This window comes from Heptranchias perlo, unplaced genomic scaffold, assembly GCF_035084215.1.
Source record: "Heptranchias perlo isolate sHepPer1 unplaced genomic scaffold, sHepPer1.hap1 HAP1_SCAFFOLD_50, whole genome shotgun sequence".
NCBI classification, from domain to species: Eukaryota; Metazoa; Chordata; class Chondrichthyes; order Hexanchiformes; family Hexanchidae; genus Heptranchias; species Heptranchias perlo.
The window spans coordinates 4,670,031-4,694,424 of record NW_027139516.1 but is presented as its reverse complement, the minus strand read 5'-3'; the positions used below and the strand labels follow the sequence as shown (position 1 = coordinate 4,694,424).

The 24,394-nt window shown below is 44.2% G+C and overlaps 1 protein-coding gene across 1 annotated transcript in view; it reads right to left on the bottom strand.

Moving 5' to 3' along the window:
• LOC137314007 (uncharacterized) overlaps positions 1-24,394 on the bottom strand; it is a 56,820-nt gene that overhangs the window by 19,852 nt on the left and 12,574 nt on the right. The window contains 14 exon segments of the mRNA XM_067979693.1: positions 1,872-1,956; positions 2,129-2,296; positions 3,482-3,568; positions 5,132-5,775; positions 5,777-6,027; positions 6,030-6,099; positions 6,101-6,514; positions 6,516-6,611; positions 6,613-6,872; positions 9,676-9,741; positions 9,847-10,018; positions 10,334-10,500; positions 12,664-12,759; positions 22,313-22,478. Coding sequence (XP_067835794.1) covers positions 1,872-1,956; positions 2,129-2,296; positions 3,482-3,568; positions 5,132-5,775; positions 5,777-6,027; positions 6,030-6,099; positions 6,101-6,514; positions 6,516-6,611; positions 6,613-6,872; positions 9,676-9,741; positions 9,847-10,018; positions 10,334-10,500; positions 12,664-12,679 — 2,496 coding nt within the window. The 5' untranslated portion in view covers positions 12,680-12,759; positions 22,313-22,478.

The window sequence follows — 24,394 nt, the reverse complement described above, 5'->3', positions numbered from 1 at the left end:
TGAAAGGGAGGTGGAAGCCGATTCAACAGTAAATTTCAAACGAGAATTGGATAAATACTGTAACGTATCATTCTGTGATATTGCGGCAGGTGCATGGCGGACATTTTGCCTTGCATGTCGGGAGGACATTTTGTGGAGTCCCAGCTGAGCCTTTTGCTTACAGTCCGTCTCACTAATTTGTGAAAATGCATATCCCCGTGTAAGACCAAACCGGTTCAATGGACCGACCGGTCACATCTATGATGCCAGTTGGAGGAGGTGTGACGTCTTTTCCAGGAACATTTATTCAATATTTTAAAATACGAACACCAATATTTTTATTTTAAATAATGAGGAGTCCAGGCCTGAGCTGAAATAAATGGTGGAGTTTTAATAACACAGCACATGGACAACAAATTACATTTATATAGCGCCTTTATAGCAGTAAAACGTCCCAAGGTACTTTGCAGGAGTATTAAGGCAAAATTTGACACTGAGCAGCATAAGGAAATATTAGGACAGGTGACCAAAAATCTTGGTCAAAGAGGTAGGTTTTAAGGAGCATCTTAAAGGAGGGGAGAGATGGAGAGAGGTGGAAAGGTTTAGGGAGTGAATTCCAGAGCTTCGGGCCTCGGCAGCTGAAGGCACGGTACACAGGGACACGGTCCAGATTCTGACTCCTCACTGGGAGAGGAGCCCAATTATCACTGTCCTACTGCAGTCTAGACTGAGCCAACTCTAAGCCCTTCCTATCTGTACTTTGACTCAGTGTCCCACTGCAGCCCAGACTGAGCCCCACACTGGGCCCTTCCTGTCTGTACATTGACCCAGTGTCCCCCGACAGCCCAGATTGAGCCCCACCCTGGGCCCTTCCTGTCTGTACATTGACCCAGTGCCCCACTGCAGCCCAGACTGAGCCCCACCCTGGGCCCTTCCTGTCTGTACATTGACCCAGTGTCCCACTGCAGCCCAGACTGCGCCCCACCCTGGGACTTCCTGTCTCTGCATTGACCCAGTGTCCCCCTACAGCCCAGACTGAGCCCCACCCTGGGCCCTTCCTCTCTGTACATTGACCCAGTGTCCCACTGCAGCCCAGACTGAGCCCCACCCTGGGCCCTTCCTGTCTGTACATTGACCCAGTGTCCCACTGCAGCCCAGACTGAGCCCCACCCTGGGCCCTTCCTGTCTGTACATTGACCCAGTGTCCCACTGCAGCCCAGACTGCGCCCCACCCTGGGACTTCCTGTCTCTGCATTGACCCAGTGTCCCCCTACAGCCCAGACTGAGCCCCACCCTGGGCCCTTCCTCTCTGTACATTGACCCAGTGTCCCACTGCAGCCCAGACTGAGCCCCACCCTGGGCCCTTCCTGTCTGTACATTGACCCAGTGTCCCACTGCAGCCCAGACTGAGCCCCACCCTGGGCCCTTCCTGTCTGTACATTGACCCAGTGCCCCACTGCAGCCCAGACTGAGCCCCACCCTGGGCCCTTCCTGTCTGTACATTGACCCAGTGTCCCACTGCAGCCCAGACTGAGTCCCACCCTGGGCCCTTCCTCTCTGTACATTGACCCAGTGTCCCACTGCAGCCCAGACTGAGCCCCACCCTGTGCCCTTCCTGTCTGTACATTGACCCAGTGTCCCATTGGGGACCATCCAGCCCCGGATATCCGGCAGAATCAGCGCTGTGGGACCGGGTGACTGAGTCTCGTGACCCTGTCGCTGGGCCTCTGACGTCACAATGGGAGACGACGCTCGCTCAGCTCGAGCTGGAAACCGTTAAAGGGCCGTTCGGATTTCAACCTGGAGCGCGGCCGGTTAAAGGGGAGGGGCAGAGAATCGGCCAAAAATATTCATATCATGAGACCAGGAATGGTTATTAATTGAAATGATCACACTCCCACACTCAGTCCGGGTCTGGATTCCTGCAGTGACTCCAGGTGTCTCTTTCCGTTTGAACTGAACTGATTCCTCCAAAGCCTGAAACAGATTAAAGATTAAACAGGAAATAAACAGATTGAACAACACTGTAAATAACAGGGAGACTGGGGTTAATATTTCAATAATAATTACAGACAAATATTACCCATAAAAGGGACTGAATCCCATATATATTTTATTGATTACATTAAACATTAACACAAACACTCACCAGATCCACTCCAGACTCCTACGGGTCAGTATGAGGGAGCGGTGAGCGGGGACAGATCGGTCTGCGAAGTAGTTTGATCCAAGGTTCAGACCCGTCAGTTTACGGTTTGTACTGAGAGCGGAGACGAGATCCTCGGTACAAGATTCTGTGAGACCGACATCATCCAAACTGGGGATCAGAGAGAGAGAAATAACAGGAATCAGAGTAAATCCCCAGTGTTTATTAATAGCGCAATTGCTGACACTAATAATAATGTACAGTGTTTATTAAGAACACTATTACTGATACTAATAATAATGTACAGTGTTTATTAATAACACTATTACTGGTACTAATAATAATGTACATTATATTATTGATAGCACTATTACTGATAGTAATAATAATGTAATGTTTATTAATAACACTATTACTGATACTAATAATAATGTACAGTATTCATTAATAGCACAATTACTGATACTAATAATAATGTACAGTGTTTATTAATAACACTTACTGACACTAATAATAATGTACAGTGTTTATTAATAACACTATTATCGATACTAATAATAATGTACAGTGTTTATTAACAACACTATTACTGATACTAATAATAATGTACAGTATTTATTAATAACACTATTACTGATACGAATAATAATGTACAGTGTTTATTAATAACACTATTACCGATACTAATAATAATGTACAGTGTTTATTAATAACACTATTACTGATAGTAATAATAATGTAGTGTTTCTTAATAACACTATTACCGATTCTAATAATAATGTACAGTGTTTATTAATAACACTATTACCAATACTAATAATAATGTACAGTGTTTATTAATAACACTATAACTGATAGTAATAATAATGTAGTGTTTATTAATAACACTATTACTGATACTAATAATGATGTACAGTGTTTATTAATAGCACTATTACTGATACTAATAATGATGTACAGTGTTTATTAATAACACTATTACTGATACTAATAATGGACAGTTTTTATGAATAACACTATTACCGATACTAATAATAATGTAGAGTGTTTATTAATAACACTATTACTGATACCAATAGCAATGTACAGTGTTTATTAACACTATCACTGATACTAATAACAATGCACAGTGTTTATTAATAACACTATCACTGATACTGATGATAATGTACAGTGTTTATTAATAACACTATTTTGATGCTAATAATAATGTACAGTGTTTATTAATAACACTATTACTGATGCTAATAATAATGTACAGTGTTTATTAACAACACCATCACTGATATTAATAATAATGTGCGGTGTTAGACATCCAATTATGATAAACACAATCTCACACAGTCTGATACTTACCCCAGTTCCTGTATTTTACAGTCCGGGTTCCTCAGAGTCGCAGACAGTAGTTTCACTCCTGAATCTCCCAGTTTATTATTACCCAGTCTAAACACAAACAGACAGAGAGTGAGAAACATACTGAATCCAATCCCCGATTTGACACAATTTCTCTCTGATACTACAGGAAACACTGAAAACTATTCAGGAAATTAATAACCAGATTTCCGTGTCGCTGACAATGAATCTCTCTCTGTCCAACGCCCCATAGATTCAGGAACTGTCAGTAAATGTATTTATCAAATAAAGCGCTGTCTGTGTGAAGCCATTAAGTGTCCCTTAGTCCGGCCTCATTCCCTGATGATCAGAATTACCCTCCTGGAGTTCAATGACCGCTCCCTTCATGTTCGGGGAAACTTGTCTCATTTCTGATGCTTGTTAATTCCCAGATTTTATGGGAATGCGGCGATTTTCCCCGAAATAAATGATAAAGCGGTGATTACCTGTACTTCATGCAGTATTGTATGAAACTGTACAATATCTCGGGGTGAATTATATTGTGAAACGGCGCTAACTGCTGTTGCAAAATCCGTCCCCCAGGATTTCATGTGATAAGGAGAGTTTATTTTGGCTTGTTACAAGTTTTAAATGTCTCTGCACTCCTAGTTTATAGGGGCGGGGGAGGGGAGTCTCTCTCTTTATTCCCATTGAACTGGCTCTTTACTTATTTCAGGATAACGGGCCCGACAGTTTATGGGGAATTTTCTGTGGTTACCTCCCCGAGCGGGACCTCACACACGGGGGGCAGACTGTGGGAAATTCACGGGTTGACTGCACCTGGTTTACCCAGGAGCCTCCTGCTGAGTGGGAGGCCCCACCGCTGACCAGTGTGTATCTGTATTCCTGGGCTAATACCCCACAACCCGTTAGATTGGAACCATTTTACTGGCAGATTTTAGTTCCCCAATCCCACTGAAGTGTCGGCCTGGATTAATCAGCGAGGGGCCTGAATCCACGACCTTCTGATTCAGAGGCACGAGTGCTGCCAGCTGGGTGAAGAGAAGGTGGATGTATTGGAGAGTGTGAAGGGCTGTGTCATTGATGAGTTAAGATAACGGACCGTCGTCCTGCGGGGAAAGCTCAGCTCGCCCACTGGCGGTTGACTGCCCGAAAGCTGTGTTTTGCTCTTTGTTACTGAATGTTTGGTGTTTCTGCTTCCCTCTCCTACACACGATCACAGTCCGGTGACTGTCACTTGCCCCCAAACCTCGGTAAGAGGGTGGGATGCTCAGACACAAAGACTGCTGCAGTTAGTATCGGTCCACGTGTGAGTAACAGTGAGAATTAGCCTCTTCAATGGATGTATCTCAGGTAGTGATAAAAACAGCAATAAATATCATTTATTGTAATTAAATTATCAGACTCTTTCAGTGACATGTATTTACTGATCCGATAAAGACTGTAAAATCCCGACTTTTCACAACGATCCATTTTAGATTCTCCAGTCCTTAGGGAATTACTAACCGATCCTCTTATCATTTGTCATATTTGTGTTGCATCTGCTTCTCTCTGGTTTATCGGAACTGTTTGTTTCCCTTCATTACGGAGCAACAATACAATCTGTGACTGTTGGACAATTGGCCCAACAGTTAGAGACAAATATACAGTTACCTCAACACCTGGCATTTGTGTAGTACGGGTCCCAGCCGCTGGAGTCCTTCACACTGAATGGAGCAGTTCTCCAGATCGAGGTGTTTTGTTATACCACAGAGTCCAATGCCATGAGACAGCAGCGCACAGTAAATAGGGGTCAGTCGCAATCCATTAAATGTAATTGTTTCCACAGATCCCACTGTGACCCGAGACAGTGTTTTATTCTGAAACTCAAACAGGTAGTGGAATGTGTTCAGGAGGTCCCTTTCATCAGATTCACAAGCTGTATTTCCAATCTCTCCTTCAACTTTCTCCTTCAGCCAATCAATCATTCCGCAGATTGTTTGATGAAGAAATGGACCCAGAAACTCCTCCAGGGGCCGAGCTGACTGTGAGGATGAGAGACCAGCAACAAAACGGAGAAATATCTCCAATCGCCCATCTTCCTTGCTGTGGGCTTCACGGAGGAGTTTCCGGATGTCCCCAGGATCTGGAGTCAGGAATTGTGCGAGAGCGGCTACAAACTCTTGGATGGTGAGGTGCGGGAATGTGTAAACCACACTCTGGGCAGAATCATCTCTCTCCAAAAGTTACATCATGAACCCAGACAGGAACTGGGAAGGTTGCAGATTGTACTGGATCAAATCTCCATTTCGAAACACCAATCTTCTTCTCGGAGACTCCAGTGAAGTCAATCTCACCGATCTTCAGTAACACATCACGGGGGGATTCAATCTCTCGGCCATGGTTTTTCAGAATGTTGTAAATATAGTAGGAATATAGTTGGGTGATGGTCTTGGGAACTCGCTGCTGTTTCCTGTCTCTTTGTGTGAAGAAGGGACCCAGTGACAGACCGAGGATCCAGCAGTAGGAAGGGTTGTAACACATGGTGTACAGGATCTCGTTCTCCTCCAGTGTTTGAAAACAGCTGCTGCCACCACCTGATCTTCAAAAAACTTGTTGAAATATTCCTTCCGTTCTTCACCAAACAAATCCCAGGATTTCAGCCCAGACACTGATCTCAGCGTTTTCCAATAAATGTAATGCAGTGGGGCGGCTGGTCACTAGCACTGAACATCCTGGGAGCAGCTTGTGCTGTATTAAACTGTACACAATGTCAGACACTTCACACCAGTCTTCAGGATCTGTGCACATGTACTGAGGTTCTGTATTTCTCCGATTATTTGCAAAATCGATGCTGTCCTTGAATTCATCTAAACCATCGAATATAAACAGTAATCCCTCTGGGTTCTTCCAGAGATCTCCCAACATATTCCCAAAGTAAGAATACAGATTCAGTATCAGATTCCTCAGGTTTATTCTACAGTTAATAGCGTTCAAAGCCCGGAATTTAAAACTGAAAACAAATTGAAAGTGTGGGTATATTTTCCCAGTGGCCTCAGTCATAAACAATCTTTTGTACCATTGTTGTTTTTCCAATCCCCGCGACTCCGCTCACCGCTGCTGAACTCCCAGATTTGCATTTTCTCCGGGAAAAAACTGCTCTGGAACAATTGATCAGTTTGGATTTTTTCCAGTTCTCTCCGGAGATGTTTCTCTCTCCACTCTTCATGCTCTCGGCCTCTTGCCAGCAGTTCATGTTCTGCAAGTGTCCGATCTCGAACAGTAGAAATGACCGTTAGCTCAGTGTATGGATTGACCAGCTGGAAAATCTTAACCTTCTCCTTTATTAGGATTGTGTTCACTCTCAGTGTTTCAGTTTGGACCCGGAGTGTTTCCTTGTGTTTCTCTTGAACATCTTCAATAAGATCAGGCAGAAAGTGGTTCTCAATATTCGTTGTATTGATATAAAAACAAATTCTCAATATCACTTTCCTAGTCAGTAAAATGTTCCGAGGTTGAATTCACATCTTCAATAGAGGTGCGAGCAGGAAATTAAACTCAGTTACTGGAAACCTCGCTTGAAAGTGAACAAGGGCTGAGAAAAGTTTCAAATTCTCACTTGATTCTAATATTTACTGAACATGGAGATTTCTATGAAGGTGATATTTTCCCTCGGCTGATTAATTTTATCAGCCCCGCCCTGTACCATGGACATCTCATTTCAAATCCACACATGGTTCTGGTGATACGAAACTCGAGGTTCTGGAGGATTAACCTATGAAACCGTCAGTGGTGCTCACCTTTTGCGGAAATTGGAAATAGGTTATTGTTTGCATTGGGAGAGGGACAGACTCTGAATGGAGAGAAATTCCACTGTTATTGTATCAGACCTCGGGCAGGTTATCTGGGATATTGTGGGCACTGGGAGAGGGACAGACTGTGAACGAACAGAAGTTCCACTCCTATTGTATCAGGTCTTGGGCAGGTTATCTCGGGTGTTGTGCGCAATGGGAGAGGGGCGGACTGAATAGACAGGAGTTAAATTATTATTGTTTTAGGACTCGGGCAGGTTGTCTGGGGTATTACCTGCATTTCTATAGTCACCTGATCACAGGTAAAGATTACTGCCATTCTGTATGTACAGAGGGGAGTCAGAAAGATGATTTAATTTATTACGAGTTTAGGCTGAGGCGATGGTGCGAGGGTTTGATGTATTTTGTTTGGTTAAGAGATTTCAGTATTGAAATGTTTTAATGGAATTCCCAACATTAGTAAGGACATAAGAACATATGAAGTAGGAGCAGGGGTGGGCCATACGGCCCTTCGAGCCTGCACCGCCAGTCAATGAGATCATGGCTGATCCACCTCAAATCCACTTGCCCGCCCGATCCTATTCTCCATTGATTTCCTTCGTGTCCAAAAATCTATCGATCACAGTCTTGAATATACTCATCCGAAACAGGAAACAGGCTCAAAATCAACAAAATAATTAATAACGGAGAAGGGAATTCAGGGTAATTTTCTCACACAAAGTGCCAGAGAAACTTGGGAAGACAATAAAGTGGCAGTGTAAGTGGGTCAAGAGACAATCAGACGTGTTTCTTTGGATACATTGAGACGACGGGTAGGTGGGGTCATCTATCTAACAGGGACAGGCTTATTTGGGCGAAATTGCTTTTTCCTGTCATAACACCGATTAGAATTAAAAAATACAACTACTGCACACATCATTCTGTGTAATGTTCGAGCAGAAAACATTCACAGTTCATTTCAACTGTTCTCCCAATAATTACACTCAGTTGTTTCATTTCGGTCAGAATTCCCCACATTGTAGGTTTGGGAAATTACAAATCTGTTCCCATCAGTCATTCCATTGGGTCTAAAAAAGACCCTGAGTTAAAGGACTATGCTTTGAGCAGAATAAGTTCTCTCTTTCACTGCCATTATTCATTCCATTGGGTCTAAAAAGGCCCTGAGTTAAATACTATTATTTGAGCAGTATAGGTCCTCTCTTTCACTGCCATCATTCATTACATTGGGTTCAGAAAGACCCTGAGTTAAAGGACTATTCTTTGAATAGAATAAGTTTTCCCTTTCACTGCCATTAGTCATTCCATTGGGTCCAAAAAGACCCTGAGTTAAAGGACTATTCTTTGAGTAGAATAAGTTCTCCCTTTCCCTGCCATTAGGAAGCTAGCCCATAACTTCCGAATTACCCTGAACATTGTCTTTCCCTCACATTTCTCCACGGATTAATGATCTATTGTGTGAAAATCCGCAAATCTTCTCAGATCAGATCGAATACTTTGACGTCTGTGAAAAGATAACATTTTCAATATTTCGCATTTCTCCACCTCGTTCCCTACAGGTGATTGGGAGCAGATTTCTAGGGGCGCAGGTAAACCGTGACGTCTGGCACAAAGCACTGCTCATTAATTGTGAGCCGAAAGGATCTGTGAGGCACACTGGAGTTGTGTGTAGGATTCACAATATATCAGGATCCTGACAGGTGTGTATGGGGATTCACAGTGTATCAGGATCCTGCCAGTTGTGCATGGGGATTCACAGTGGATCAGGATCCTGCCAGGTGTGCATGGGGATTCACACTGTATCTGGATCCTGCCAGGTGTGCATGTGGATTCACACTGTATCTGGGTCCTGCCAGGTGTGTATGGAGATTCACAGTGTATCAGGATCCTGCCAGATGTGTATGGGGGTTCACAGTGTAACAGGGTCTGCCCGGTGTGTATGGGGATTCACAGTGTATCAGGATCCTGCCAGGTGTGTATGGGGAGTCACAGTATATCAGGATCCTGCCAGATGTGTATGGGTAGTCACAGTGTATCAGGATCCTGCCAGGTGTGTATGGGGATTAAAGCTGTATCACGATCCTCCCAGGTGTGTATGGGGATTCACGGTGTATCGGGATCCTCCCAGGTATGAACGGTTTTTCACAGCTGTTAGCAATCAGCACCTGGATTAGTTGGAGTAATAAAACATCTACAAATTTACAAATAATTGGGAAACGTGAATAGTAAAAGATCGTGCAGACGATCTGAAGATTATTAACAAATCAAAATCAAACTTTATTCTGTTCCCTCCAACCTTTCAACTTCTGATTCACAGATTCTGACAATCTCTAAACAAAAGGCTACAGTCAAACATTCTGATTCTCAGAAGTGAAATAAACAGTTTGAAATCTCCATGTCGTCACTTACCTTTCAGATGACTGGGTATTTCAGTTAAACTTCGTCCGATGTTCATATAATCAAATGGATCAGGACCTGTTTAAATCAATGAGCTTTCATGAGATAAGATCTGTGTAATATGTTGGTAAATTCTGCAGTGTTTCAATCTGAAATTGAATTCAGTGTGTGATATTACCGTACCAAGTTCCTGCATCTCGTTCAGTATTTTGTCCAACTTTGGTACCGCATGGTGCATTTTCACAAAGGATTCCCACATCACCCTTCGGGCCCGAGAGCCGTTCTCCATCACCAGATTTAGGAGAAGGTTGGAACTGTCCGCCCTGTTTCCCTTCTCCACGAGACCAGTGACTTTCTGTAAATAATTATAATGAATATATTGGTACCTCCTTTTCCCATTCCCACTTAAACTGATTCCCTTTTGTTTTCAGTCCACACAAGAGTTATACCCGAACCGTTCCCCTCTCCTTTGTACAGAGACTGAACGATCCATTGGGTATTTTCACCATTTCGTATCATTGTTTCAGATTCACTGTATTTTCAGTTTGATCCATTTCTTTCCTATTTGACCAGTTTCTCTTCTGTAACATTCTCTGATTCTAAGATCTGATATCCTGTTAGTTATGTGATGTTTAAATGACCAAATTCATTCTGTATCCTTCCCACTTACCTGATGTTCCTGTCCACTGAAATGTCTCTCGTATGTTAACAACGAGCTGACGCCCTCCACCCCCTCTTCAATCGCCTGTTCCAATCTGTCCCGGTAGAATTTCGTCAACTGGAACAGTTGGTAATCGTCGCACTTTGTCAGCAACTCAGTGATTGCAGTGTTCGGATCTGTGAACAAAAATGGAGAAAACTAAACACATTATCGACTTTCTATCCGGGCGGCTACATTTCCTCTGCAACCAAACGGCTGAAGCCTCCTGTGAGCCACATTATCAAACACCTTCTGAAAACCCATATATACACCGCCTGTGCTACATCCCATCGATCGATATAGTCATCTCTCAACAAAGCTGTATCAGATTTGTCAAATACGACTGACTGCAGCGAATCAGTTCCAGCCTCCGCTCATCATCCCCTGTATCTCTAAATGTTCGCTAATTCGACCTGGAATTACAGACCACGACTGACGGAGATTAATTGGTCTCCAGTTACCCGTTGACTCTCTCTCCCTATTTTAACAGAGACATTACTTGTTCTGCTTCGGTCCACCTGGATATTTTTGACAACAATCGAGGATTGAGAAATTGTGATCAGAGTCCCTCTTATCTCCTCTCTGACTCAATTTAACAGCCTCGGGTGTGTTATCTCTGGGCCCAGTGATTTATCCACCTCGGCGATCCAAATCCTTCTCTACAGTTATCACTAACTATGTGTCCACATCCTCCTCTCGTACACCAACATTTTCACTTCCACCATCATTTTTAGAAACGAAATGAAATATTTTTTATCTCCCCAAACCTTCATCCACAACTCGTTTCCCCCAGTTCCTCCTCCATCTCACCTTCACTGATTGCTGTCCTGCAAAACACACCGAGAATTGTGCTATTTCCCTTCCTATTGCTTAACTGCGTTCATAAGGAATCGACCTTAACATAGCACCCTGGAACATTCTGATGTTCGAAACCTCTCCTTTTCTCTCTTCTCCTTTACGGCGCTCCTTAAAACCTACCTATTTGACCAAGCTTTTGGTCACCCGTCCTAATATCTCCTTATTTGACTCGGTGTCAATTTTTGTATGATAATCGCTCCTGTCACGCACCCTGGGTCGTTTTACATTAAAGGCAGTATATAAATGCAAGCTGTTATTGTTCTAGCTCTGTCATAGAACCTTTATTAATACTGGCGTCCAGAACTATTTTTCTCTCCCCTCAAAATGTTTTAATGAGAAACATTTCGCTCTGAGCCCTGTGAAAGCTCAGGCCTTGTCTTCCTGATACTAGATCACATCTCTTATACTTCTGATTTTCCGAATATGTTTGGAATTATTTGTATATTCACAGACATAACACACAATCCGAACTCCGATTTTTTGGAATGTTGACCCGTTTCCGTTTCTTTGCTTTTTTAAATACCAAATGAATTGATCTCTCAATATTTCAAAACAACCTTCTTTTTTTCCTGCTAATAACTTTTCACAATTTCATAAATCTTCTGTTCTGCTCCAACAGTTTTATTAATTTCACTCTCTAGTCTCAGAACCTGTGATTTCCCACCATGCAGTCTTATGAGTTGAAACCCTCCCATTGCTCCATTCACCCAGTCTGTAAAACCATTGTTGGTCGGTTCAGACCGTGACCATCCCTTCCCTTCTCCCTGAACTCACTCCAGTCCCCAAGACCGTGAACCCTTCCCTCCTGCTCCAGCACTGCAGCCACAGATTGACCTGACTGATATTTCCCCCCTTAAACAGCCCAGCGTAAAGCAATCCGGAGATGGCCGACTCTAAACCTTGTTTTTTAGTCTAGTGCTAAGTCTCAGTGTTCCCTCGATACACGTATTTCTATCCTTGTTATTTGTTCCGACCATGGCTATTCTCTGTTCTCCTTTCCTTCCAAAAGATGGTCCCACACGTTCCAGGATGTTCTTCCCTTTGACACCAGGGCTGCAGAAGAGTCAGTCCATTCCCCTGACTATAGAATCTCCCACCACTATCGCTCTCCTATTCCTGTGTCCCACCTGTCTCTCACCCCCGCCCCACTCGGGGTGTCCCCCTGCTCCCTGGTCTCACACTGTTACTCAGGAAGACCATCCTCTGAGTCACTGTCTCTGTCCACCTTACAGCCCCCAACACCAGGTATCCATTAGCCAGTTCCAGTACTCAGGAGATCCCTCTACCTGTGACTGCACCGTCCCTCTAGATGGCCACTCACTTCTCTCTATCTACACAGTATCTGTGCTGTTACCTCTTCCTGTGTGAGCTGAGGTTCCTGCTCGTGATCTGGACCCTTTGTCAGGACAGAAATTATATTTTGATGAATTTTCTGAACCTACCTGTGTCCATTCTCATTCTTTTTGAAGATGTTGGATCTTCTCCCCTGTTTCAACCTTCAGCCATGGTGGTGACAGACGTTCCTGGATTATAATGCTCTGTAATCAATATGATATTAATAGGAGGTTAGGCAGCAATATTACAATGAGCAGGAGAGCTTTGCATTGTTAAACATGATACCAAATCCCTCCTCTCCCATCAGTACAACAGTTGTTAGCTCTGGGATGGAGCATTTCCCGAGTGTGATGATCAATACTCCACATCAGGTGTGACACAGTCAGCTGCCCAGTGAAATCCAGTGAGTCCCGCTGATCTCAACAACCCAGTTCCAGACGGGCTCCCGTCGGCAGAGACTCTGCACTGGGAGCGCCCATTAGTAAGATTTACTCACAGTGCAGGCCAGCATCAGCCTTATTCCTGAGTTAGTGAATATTCTGGAGGGAAATATGGAGCTGGGTGATCATTGATGTATTAAATGACCCCTCACTCGGTTTTACATTCTGGCGCTATTGTATTATTTTATTCACAGAAGTGTTTCATATTTTTGATCAGTTGTGTTTTGATATTAAATCCTGGTACTTTATGAATATGATATCTATCGACATGCACAATATCCAGCTGGGTGTGATTCCTCTGGTGTTTATAGGCAGTGACAGCCTCCCTGAGTTCAAGGAGATGTGTCCTGGTTGGTGCTTCTATTGGATATATATATATTTACCATATTTCTCATGGTGTCAGCACCTAATGAGAACCGTAGGAGGTGAGGAGATTTACCAATGATCTAATATCAACACTAAAGAGCACTGTAGGAAGTGAGGAGATTTACCACTGTTCTAATATTAACACTAATGAGCATTGTAGGAGGTGAGGAGATTTACCACTGTTCTAATATTAACATTAATGAGCACTGTAGGAGGTGAGGAGATTTACCACTGTTCTAATATTAACACTAATGAGCATTGTAGGAGGTGAGGAGATTTACCACTGTTCTAATATTAACATTAATGAGCACTGTAAGAGGTGAGGAGATTCACCACTATTCTAACATTAACACTAATAAGCACTGTTCGGAGATGAAGAGAATTACCAATGTTTTAATATTAACACTAATTGAAATGTTATCAATCGTGTAACGTTAAACCATTCGGTGATGTACGGAATTTATTTGTTGTATATCTTTCGGGGTCTTACAATCTCAGAAAACACCATCAATATATAAGTGGTCGATTTTACTGCTACTTTACAATGAAGATTCTCCACGTGTGTGTGTCTCGCGGTGTGTATGCCCACGAACGGACGTCCTACCAAACTAGAGTTGAAGTTATTCTCCGGCATTAATTTGTAACTAAATTTGAGACATTGTAAAATTGAGTTACTCTTGTTTCACTCACACTGACATTAGTATAATAAACACAAAACAGCAACAACTTGCATTACCACAGACCCTTTAACATCGAAAAACATCCCAAAGCCTTTCACAGACCCCGAATCAGACAAAAGATGGGCGCTGAATAAAGGAGGTAGAGGGAGGGGTGGCAAAAGTTTGGTCAAAGAAGTGGGTTTAGAAGGATCGTAAAGGATGAGAGGGAGGTGGAGAGGTTTCGGGTGAGAATTGCAGAACATAGAGCCGGGACAGCTGAAGGCCCGGCAGCCATAGATCGGGTGAAGAATGGGTGAAATGTGAAAGAGGCCAGAGTCGGAGGCTCATAGAGATCCTGGTGGTGGGGCTTGTACGGCTGGAATTGTGTTTGACTAATTTATTAGAGTTCTTTGTGGAAGCAACAAGCAACATGGATAAAGAGGATCCTGTGGATGTTGTGCACTTGGATTTCCAAAAGGCTTTTGGCAAGGTGCCACATCAAAGGCTACTACACAAAATAAGAGCTCATGGTGGAGGGGGTAAAATATTAGCATGGATAAAGAATTGGTTAGCTAACAGGAAACAGAGAATAGGCACAAATGGTTCAATTTCAGGTTGGAAAGATGTAACGAGTGGAGTGCCACAGGGATCAGTGCTTGGGCCTCAACTATTCACAATCTTTATCAATGACGTAGGAACATAGGAACAGGAGTAGGCCATTCAACCCCTCGTGCCTGCTCCGCCATTTGATAAGATCATGGCTGAGCTGTGATCGAACTCCATATACCTGCCTTTGGCCCACATCCCTGAATACCTTTGGTTGCCAAAAAGCTATCGATCTCAGGTTTAAATTTAGCAATTGAGCTAGTATCAATTGCCGTTTGTGGAAGAGTTCCAAACTTCTACAACACTTTGTGTGTAGAAATTTTTTCTAATCTCGCTCCTGAAAGGTCTGGCTCTAATTATTAGACTGTGCCCCGACTCCTAAAATCCCCAACCAGCGGAAATAGTTTCTCTCTATCCACCCTATCCGTTTCCCTTAATATCTTATAAACCTCGATTAGATCACCCCTTAACCTTCGAAACTTCAGAGAATACAACCCCACATTATGTAATCTCTCCTCGTAACTTAACCCTTGAATTCCGGGTATCATTCAACTAAACCTGTGCTGCACTCCCACCAAGGCCAATATGTCCTTCCGAAGGTGCGGTGCCCAGAACTGCTCACAGTACTCCAGGTGCGGTCTAACCAGGGTTTTGGATAGCTGCAGCATAACTTCTGCCCCCTTGTACTCTGGTCCTCTAGATATAAAGGCCAGCATTCCATTTGCTCTCTTGATTATTTTCTGCACCTGTTTATGATACTTCAATGAACTATGTACCTGAACCCCGAGGTCCCTTTGGACATCCACTGTTTTTAACTTTTTACCATTTAGAAAGTACCCTGTACTATCCTTTTTTGATCCAAAGTGGATGACCTCACATTTGTCTACATTGAATTCCATTTGCCACAGTTTTGCCCATTCACCTAATCTATTAATATCCCTATGCAATTTTATGTTTTCATCTACACTGCTTACAATGCCACCAATCTTTGTGTCATCGGCAAACTTAGATATGAGACTTTCTATGCCTTCATCTAAGTCGTTAATAAATATTGTGAATAATTGAGGTCCCAAGACAGATCCCTGCGGGACTCCACTCGTCACATCCTGCCAATGTGAGTACCTACCCATTATCCCTACTCTCTATCGCCTTTCGCTCAGCCAACTTCCTAACCAAGTCCGTACTTTTCCCCCGATTCCATGAGCTTCTATCTAAGCTAACATTCTCTTATGTGGGACCTTAACACATGCCTTCTGGAAGTCCAAATAAATAACACCCATTGACCTTCCCCTGTCCACTACTTTAGTCACCTCTTCAAAAAATTCAATCAGGTTTGTCAGGCACGACCGACATTTCACACATCCATGCTGGCTCTCACTGATTAACTGAAAGTTCTCGATGTGTTCAGTCATCCTATCCTTAATTATAGACTCCAGCATTTTCCCCACAACAGATGTGAGGCTAACTGGTCTATATTTCTCCGGTTTCCCTCTCTCTTCTTTCTTAAAAAGCGGAGTGACATGTGCAATTTTCCAACCTGGAGGGACAGTTCCTGAATCTAGAGAACTTTGAAAGATTATAATTAGGGCATCCACAATGTGCTCACCTCCTTCCTTTAAAACCCTGGGATGGAAACCATCTGGTCCTGGGGATTTGGCGCTCTTTAGTGCTATTATTTTCTTCATTACTGTTGCTTTACTTATGTTAATTTTATCGAGTCCCTGTCCCCGATTCAATATACGTTTTCTTGGGATTTCCAGCATGCTATCCTCTTTTTCGACTGTAAATACTGACGCAAAGTAATTGTTTAACATGTCCGCCATTTCCCCATTGTCAATGGCAATATCCTGACTTTCAGTTTTTAAGGGGCCAACACTGCTCCTGACCACCCTCTTTTTCCTAATATAACTATCAATGTTCTTCGTATTGGTTTTGATATCCCTTGTGAGTTTCTTTTCATACTCTCTTTTTGTAGCTCTTACTATCTGTTTTGTGACACTTTGTTGATCTTTGTATCTTTCCCATTCGCCAGGATCTGTGCCATTTTTTGCCTTTTTGTATGCCCTTTCCTTATGTCTTATACTATCCCTTACCTCTTTAGTTGTCCATGGCTTTTTTTTTGTCAAGTAGAGTTCTTGCCCCTCATGGGTATAAACCGATTCTCGATCACGTTCAATGTTTCTTTAAACATTTCCCACTGATCATCAGTCGTTTTACCTATTAACAGATTTGCCCAGTTTACTGTGGACAGTCTCTGTCTCATTCCATTGAAATCGGCCTTGCCCAAGTCTGGAATCTTAGCAGCTGATTCACTTTTTTTCCTTTCAAACACTACATTGAATTTGTTCATGTTATGATCACTATTGGATCGATGTTCACACACAGTTAAGCCGTTAACTAAATCTAGTTAATTACTCATTACTAAATCCAGTATGGTTTGCCCCTTGTTGCCTCTTGAACATACTGCAGTAGAAAACTATCCCGGACACACGCAAGAAATTCACTACCTTTCTGACAGTTGCTAGTCTGCTTTTCCCAATCTATGTGAAGGTTAAAGTCCCCCATGAAGACCACTATGCCTTTCTTACACGCTTGTCTAATCTCTGCATTTATACAATTATACTTGGATGAAGGGACCTAATGTATGGTTGTTAAATTTGCTGATGACACAAAGGGAGGTAGGAAAGTAATTTGTGAAGACGACATAAGGAGTCTGCAAAGCGATAGGGATAGGTTAAGTGAGTAGGGAAAAATTAGGGAGATGGAGTATAATGTTGGATAATATGAACTTGTCCACAAGGATTAGAAAAGCAGTATATTATTTAAATGGAGAGAGATTGCAGAACTCTGAGGTCCAGAGGGATCTGGGTGTCCTAGTACATGAATCACAAAAAATTAGTATGCAGGTACAGCAAGTGATTCGGAAGGCACATGGAATGTTGCCATTTATTGCAAGGGGAATGGAATGTAAAAGTTGAGATGTTTTGCTATAGTTGTTCAGGGCATTGGCGAGACCACATCTCGAATACTGTGTGCAGTTTTGGTCTCCTTATTTGGGAAAGGACATAACTGCTTTGTAGGCGGTTCAGAGAAGGTTCACTCGACTGATTCCTGGGATGAGGGGGTTATCTTATGAGGAAAGTTGGACAAGTTGGGCCTGTATACATTGGAGTTTAGAAGAATGAGAGGTGATCTTATTTAAACATATAAGATCCTGAGGAGACTAGAAGGGGTAGATGCTGAGAGGATGTTTCCCCTTGTGGGAGAGACTAGAACTAGGGGGCCACAGTTTAAAAATAAGGGGTCTCCCATTCAAGTCGGAGATGAGGAGAAATGTTTTCTCTCAGAGGGTTGTGAGTCTGTGGAATCCCTTCCCCAGTGAGTGGTGGAGGCAGGGTCATTAAATATTTTTAATATCTCTCTCCATTTAAATATTTTGAGTTGAATAGATTCCTGATTAACAAGGGAGTCAAAGGTTATAGTTGGAACCAAGCGAGGGGAGCCCCACTGAGCTGGACAATGGAGGAGAGGCGTTGGAGGAAGAGATCGAGATGCACGAGTCCACCTATTCACCCACGTGTCAAACTGGGCGTGTCTCTTTGATCAAACCCTCTCGTCTGTAATACAAAAGTCTCATTGGTGGTTTAATGTTATAGAACAAGTTAAACTCATTTCACTTGTGCATCACATAACTCTCTGACTGGGCGACTAGAATCTCTCCGTTCCACTCGAAGAGTTCACGTGTTCCAGACTACAGAATGAGAGAAAAGATTCCGATATTCGCATTCTACAAAACTGCTGCAGAAAACGCAGCCTCGTCAATTCCCTTTATTTTACGTAGAATTATGCAGGATGTACAGCACAGAAATAGGCCATTGGGCCCAACTGAACCATGCCGGAGTTTCTGCACCTCGTCAGCCTCCAACCTCCCTCTTGCATCTCACTCTATCAGTATATCCTTCTATCTTTCTCCCTCGTGTTTATCGGCCTTCTCCTTAAAAACATATTTTCTTTGCAGTGAGGCTCTGTTACCTGGAGATTGCCTTCTCATCGACCCTGTACAGTTCATACGCTGCTGTTCCACCGTCCTACAAATATAATTCCGCGCCCACACCCCACCGACACGACCCCGCGCCCACAACCCACCAACACGGCCCCGCGCCCATACCCCACCCACACGGCCCCAAACGAACACCCCACCTACACGGCCCCGTGCCCACGCCCCACTGATTTGGCCCCACATCCGTACCCCACTGACACGGCCCCAAACCCGCACCCCACCGATCAGGCCCCAATCCTACACCCCACTGACCCGGCCCAGCGCCCACACCCCACGATCCGGCCCAAAATTCACACCCCACCGACACGGCCCCGCGCTCACACTCCATTGACTCGGCCCCAAACCCATACCCGACTGAACTAGCCTCACACCCATTCCGAACCGACCCGGCACCGTGCCCATATCCCACTGATCCGGCCTCGCACACCCACACCCCATTGACCTGGCCCCACACCAATACCCCTCTGATCCGGACCCACACCCACACCCCATTGACCTGGCCCCACACCCATACCCCTCTGATCCGGACCCACACCCATACCTCACTGACCTGGCCCCACACCCATACCCCTCTGATCCGGACCCACACCCAAACCTCACTGACCTGGCCCCACACCATTACCCATTTGACCCGGACCCACACCCATACCCCCTGACACGGCCACACACCCATACCCATCTGACCCGGCCCCACACCCATACGCATTTGACCCGGCCCCACACCCATACCTCACTGACACGGCCCCACACCCATACCCACCTGACCCGGCCCCATACCCACCCCTCACTGACACGGCCCCACACCCATACCCACCTGAGCCGGACCCACACCCATACCTCACTGACATGGCCCCACACCCATACCCATTTGACCCGGCCCCACACCCATACCTCACTGACACGGCCCCACACCCATACCCACCTGACCCGGCCCCATACTCATCCCTCACTGACACGACCCCACACCCATACCCATTTGACCCGGCCCCACACCCATACCTCACTGACACGGCCCCACACCCATACCCACCTGACCCGGCCCCACACCCATACCTCACTGAAACGGCCCCACACCCATACCCACCTGACCCGGCACCATACTCATCCCTCACTGACACGACCCCACACCCATACCCATTTGACCCGGCCACACACCCATACCTCACTGACACGGCCCCACACCCATACCCACCTGACCCGGCCCCATACCCATCCCTCACTGACACGGCCCCACACCCATACCCACCTGACCCGGCCCCACACCCATACCTCACTGACCAGGTACCACAACCATACATCTATGACCCGGCCCCACACCCACGCCCCACTGACCCGGCCCCACACCCACACCCCACTGATCCGGCCCCAAACCCAAACCCCATTGACCCAGTCCCACACCCATACATCTCTGACCCAGCCCCACAACCATACCCCACTGACCCGGCCCCACAACCAAACGCCACTGACACAGCCCAACATCCACACCCTACTGACCCGGCCCCACACACACACACAACTGACCCGGCCCCACACCCATACGCCACTGACAGGGAGCGAGAGGTTATACTCCAAGTTTAATTTCTGAATTATGAAGTTTGATGTGTAACAGCGAGTGAATGTGACAGGAGACGAGTGCAGCATTAAGTGTGACACTTACAGGAAGTGTGCGTTGGAAATAAGACTTTTAATTCATTACTAGTGCATCTCGATGGCCTTGCTCACACTGGCATAGATGAACTGGAATGTGTTCTCACTGTTTGTTGAAACAGGCCAGAATGGGAGGAGGACATGTGTGAATGTTCACTACAGTGCCAGCAGTGCTGGGAGGACTGAATAACTGGTGGAATAATAATCTCCATTAAAAAAGTATTCACGCAGGAGTTATCGATTTCAGAAAATGATCATTAAACCATGGCAACAGGAAGTCTTATGAATTATATATATCTACACAACCTACTGCTGTATTATAATATTATTCTTCTGGAGTAAAAGCAACTCTTAAAATGTTTTCATCGTATCCAGACGATGTCCCTACTCCTGGTATGCCGAATACATAGATAGGAGTTTATATTGAATGTTTCATGGTCTGAATATATAGATAGGAGTTTACACTGAATGTTTCATGGTCTGAATATATAGATAGGAGTTTACACTGAATGTTTCATGGTCTGAATACATAGATAGGAGTTTACACTGATTGTTTCATGGTCTGAATATGTAGATAGGAGTTTACACTGACTGTTTCATAGTCTGAATAGACAGATAGGCGTTTACACTGAACGTGTCAGGTTCTGAATATATAGATAGGAGTTTACACTGAACGTTTCATGGTCTTTCGGATATAATTTGGAAACAACGCCTCTTGTACTGAGATCTGACAGATTGTTCACCTGGCATAGAGGAACTCACTCAACGATAGTTGCTGAAAAGGACATAACGAAAACCACCATCACGTGTTTGGAGTTTAGTTAAGATGAAGATTAACCCTGAACATTCAGACACTTTTTCTAACCATGAAGCTGCGATTCCAATAACGGATTTTTTACATCACAAGGCCTGATAATGGGGATTTAGTGAATTCACCAGCAGTTTGAGCTCGACAGAACATTAAGCAGCACCTACAGAAGGACATCGATAAAATAGTCACATTGTTAAAAACAGACCACGTCTGCTCTGAAAATCTGATTGTCTTATACCATCTAAACCTGTAACTGTTAACAGTGACCATTTAAATTACTGCCACAATACTGAATTCGATGGCGAAACATCTGATCGTCACATTCTTTGTACATGTTACAACATTTGGATGAACAATATTTCCGCAAACTCCAGTTAGTGTTTAAAGGGCTGAAAGACCTGTTTATATTTTCTGCCAAAAGCAGGTCCCCATAATAATCAGGTGATTGTGTTGAAAGAGCACGGAAATGAATCTGGATTGTATCGGGACAAACTTCACTCTCAGTTTAATAAAAAGAACCCTCGGCCGAGGCCGGGAGATGGATAAGTGATCACCCAGAACATTTATTCTGACAACAGACAAAATAATCAATTGGAAGAAATTTTAAAAATTATTATAAGAATCCGATTTACGTATCAGTTTCTCACAAGTTTGTATTTAAATTATCATTTAATTCAACAGTAATTGTGAAATCCAGAAATAGATTTACTGATAGGAAATAACATTAAGTATCCAGTTCAGAATTGTCAGATGATTTATTTTGATAGTTGGATCTGAAATATACTTGAATTCATTAACGCTGTCTGGTACTACATTAACACACAGTGTAATATTCACATCATGGGAGACAGAAAGGTGGGTTCTTTCCGAGTTGGTGCTGGGGACGGGGAGACACTGGAGATCTGCTGGGCTCTGCCTCAGAATGGAGTTACCTCTTAGATCAAACCCCTTCACTCTAAAATACAAACAAGATTAATTTGTGACTGTGTGTTTTGAGACAGAAACTGATCTCACTTCACGTTTCATTACACGGCCTCATGCTGGATAATTGTACTTGGTGATCAGACTCTCCCAGTCTCATTCTCACCATTTCCCCCCTTACCTTGTAACCTTTGTGGACTGTCAACAAGACCAGTGTTTATCTGAGGAAATGGGACTTTCTCTTACCTTTCTCCCCAGTCGATCTCTGGAAGCTCTTTGAATCGGAAGGGTTCTCTCTGGTTGCTGCTCTCACAATCCTGTGCTGATTCCCCTGCTGTTGTTCCTCAGTCTACAATCCCTGTTTACTTCCAGCTGTGGACTTTTCTCAATCACTCCATCATTCACCGGAGATCTAATTATGGCAGGGCAGAAAATGAGACCAATATTGACGGTGTGAAGGAGAATCTAATCTGCACTTTTCCTCGCTGCAGAAATTAATGTCCCTCACGGAGTCCGCCCCTTCTATTGGTTCAAAACAAGTGATTGATACCCCCACCCGCCAATCAGAGCCTGGTCCCTTTCACAGCACCACCCCCGCTAGTTTTGAAGCAACAGAAAGGGCGGAATTCACTCGTTGATGACAATCTGTATTGGAGTTGTTTGAGGATGAAACTGGCAGTCCAGATAAAGGGGAACCAGTGGATGTTGTGTATTTGGATTTTCAAAGGCATTCGATAAGTTACCACATTAGAGTTTGTTACACAAGATAAGGGCTCATTGGGTTGGAGGTAATATTGAGGATTGAGAATTGGTTAACGGACAGAAAACAGAAAGTAGGGATAAACGGGTCATTTTCAGGTTGGCAGGCTGTAACTGGTGGAGTGACACAAGGATCAATCCTTGGGCCTCAGCTATTTACAATATATATTGATAACTTAGATGAAGGTACCGAGTGCAATGTATCCAAGTTTGCTGACAATACAAAGCTAGTTGGGAAAGTTAGCTATGAGGAGGACATAAAGAGTCTGCAAAGGGGTATGGACAGGTTCAGTGAGTGGGCAAGAAAGTGGCAGATGGAATATAATGTGGGGAAATGTGAGGTTATTCACTTTTGTAAGAAGAAAAGAAAAACTGAATAAGTTTTAAATGGTGAGAAACTATTAAATATTAGTGTTCAGAGAGATCTGGGTGTCCTCGTACAAGAAACACAAAAAGTTAACATACAGGTGCAGCAAACAATTATGAAGGCAAATGGCATGTTGGCCTTTATTGTAAGGAAGTCTTCCTACAATTGTACAGGGGTCTGGTGAGACCTCACCTGGAGTACTGTGTACAGTTTTGGTCTCCTTATCTAAGGAAGGGTGTATTGTCTTACAGGCACAGCAACAAAGGTTCACTGGAATGATTCCTGGGATGAGAGGGTTCTCCTATGAGGAGAGATTGAGTAGAATGGGCCTATACTCTCTGGAGTTTCGAATAGTGAGAGGTGATCTCATTGAATCATATAAGATTCTGAGGGTTTTTGACAGGGTAGATGCTGAGAGGTTGTTTCCCCTGGATGGATAGTCCAGAACAAGGGGCATATTCTCAGGATACGGGGTCAGACATTTAGGACTGAGAGGAGGGGAAATATCTTCATTCAGAGGGTTGTGAACCTATGGATTTTCTTTTCCCCAGGGACTTGTGGATGGTCAGTCGTTGACTATATTCAAGGCTTAGATGGATAAATTTTTGGACTCTAAGGGAATCAAGGGCTATGGGGATCAGACGGGAAAGTGGAGTTGAATGGCAGAGCAGGATCGAGGAGCCTTGTGGCCCACCCCTGCTCCTATTTCTTACGTTCTTATTAGGTAACCCAGGGCATGGACTGGGCTGTGAGACCAGGCAGTGAGACCAGGCGGGGTGAGCGGGAGTGCAGCTCCAAACTGACTGAGGCCCAGGGTTCAGGGAGGGGGAGATTTCTCTGAGCCACAACCACAATTCCCGGAGCTACCAAACTTTCCCGGGCCCAGAGAGAGGGACAACGCAGTCACTCTCATGCCCCTCCCTCCACATTCACCCACATCCCCATCTCTCCATCCTCTTTCACATCCCTCTCCCTGCACTCTCACCCACATTTAGCCTCTTTCCACTCTCACTTAATACCCCACCCTCTACCCTCACACATCCCCCTCCCTCCACCCTCACACACATACCCCTCCCTGCACCCTCAATCACATCCCCCTTCCTCCACATTCACTCACATACCCCTCACTCCACTCTCACTCACATCATACTCCTTCAACACTCACTTATATCCCTATCTCTCCACCTTATTTCACATCGCCT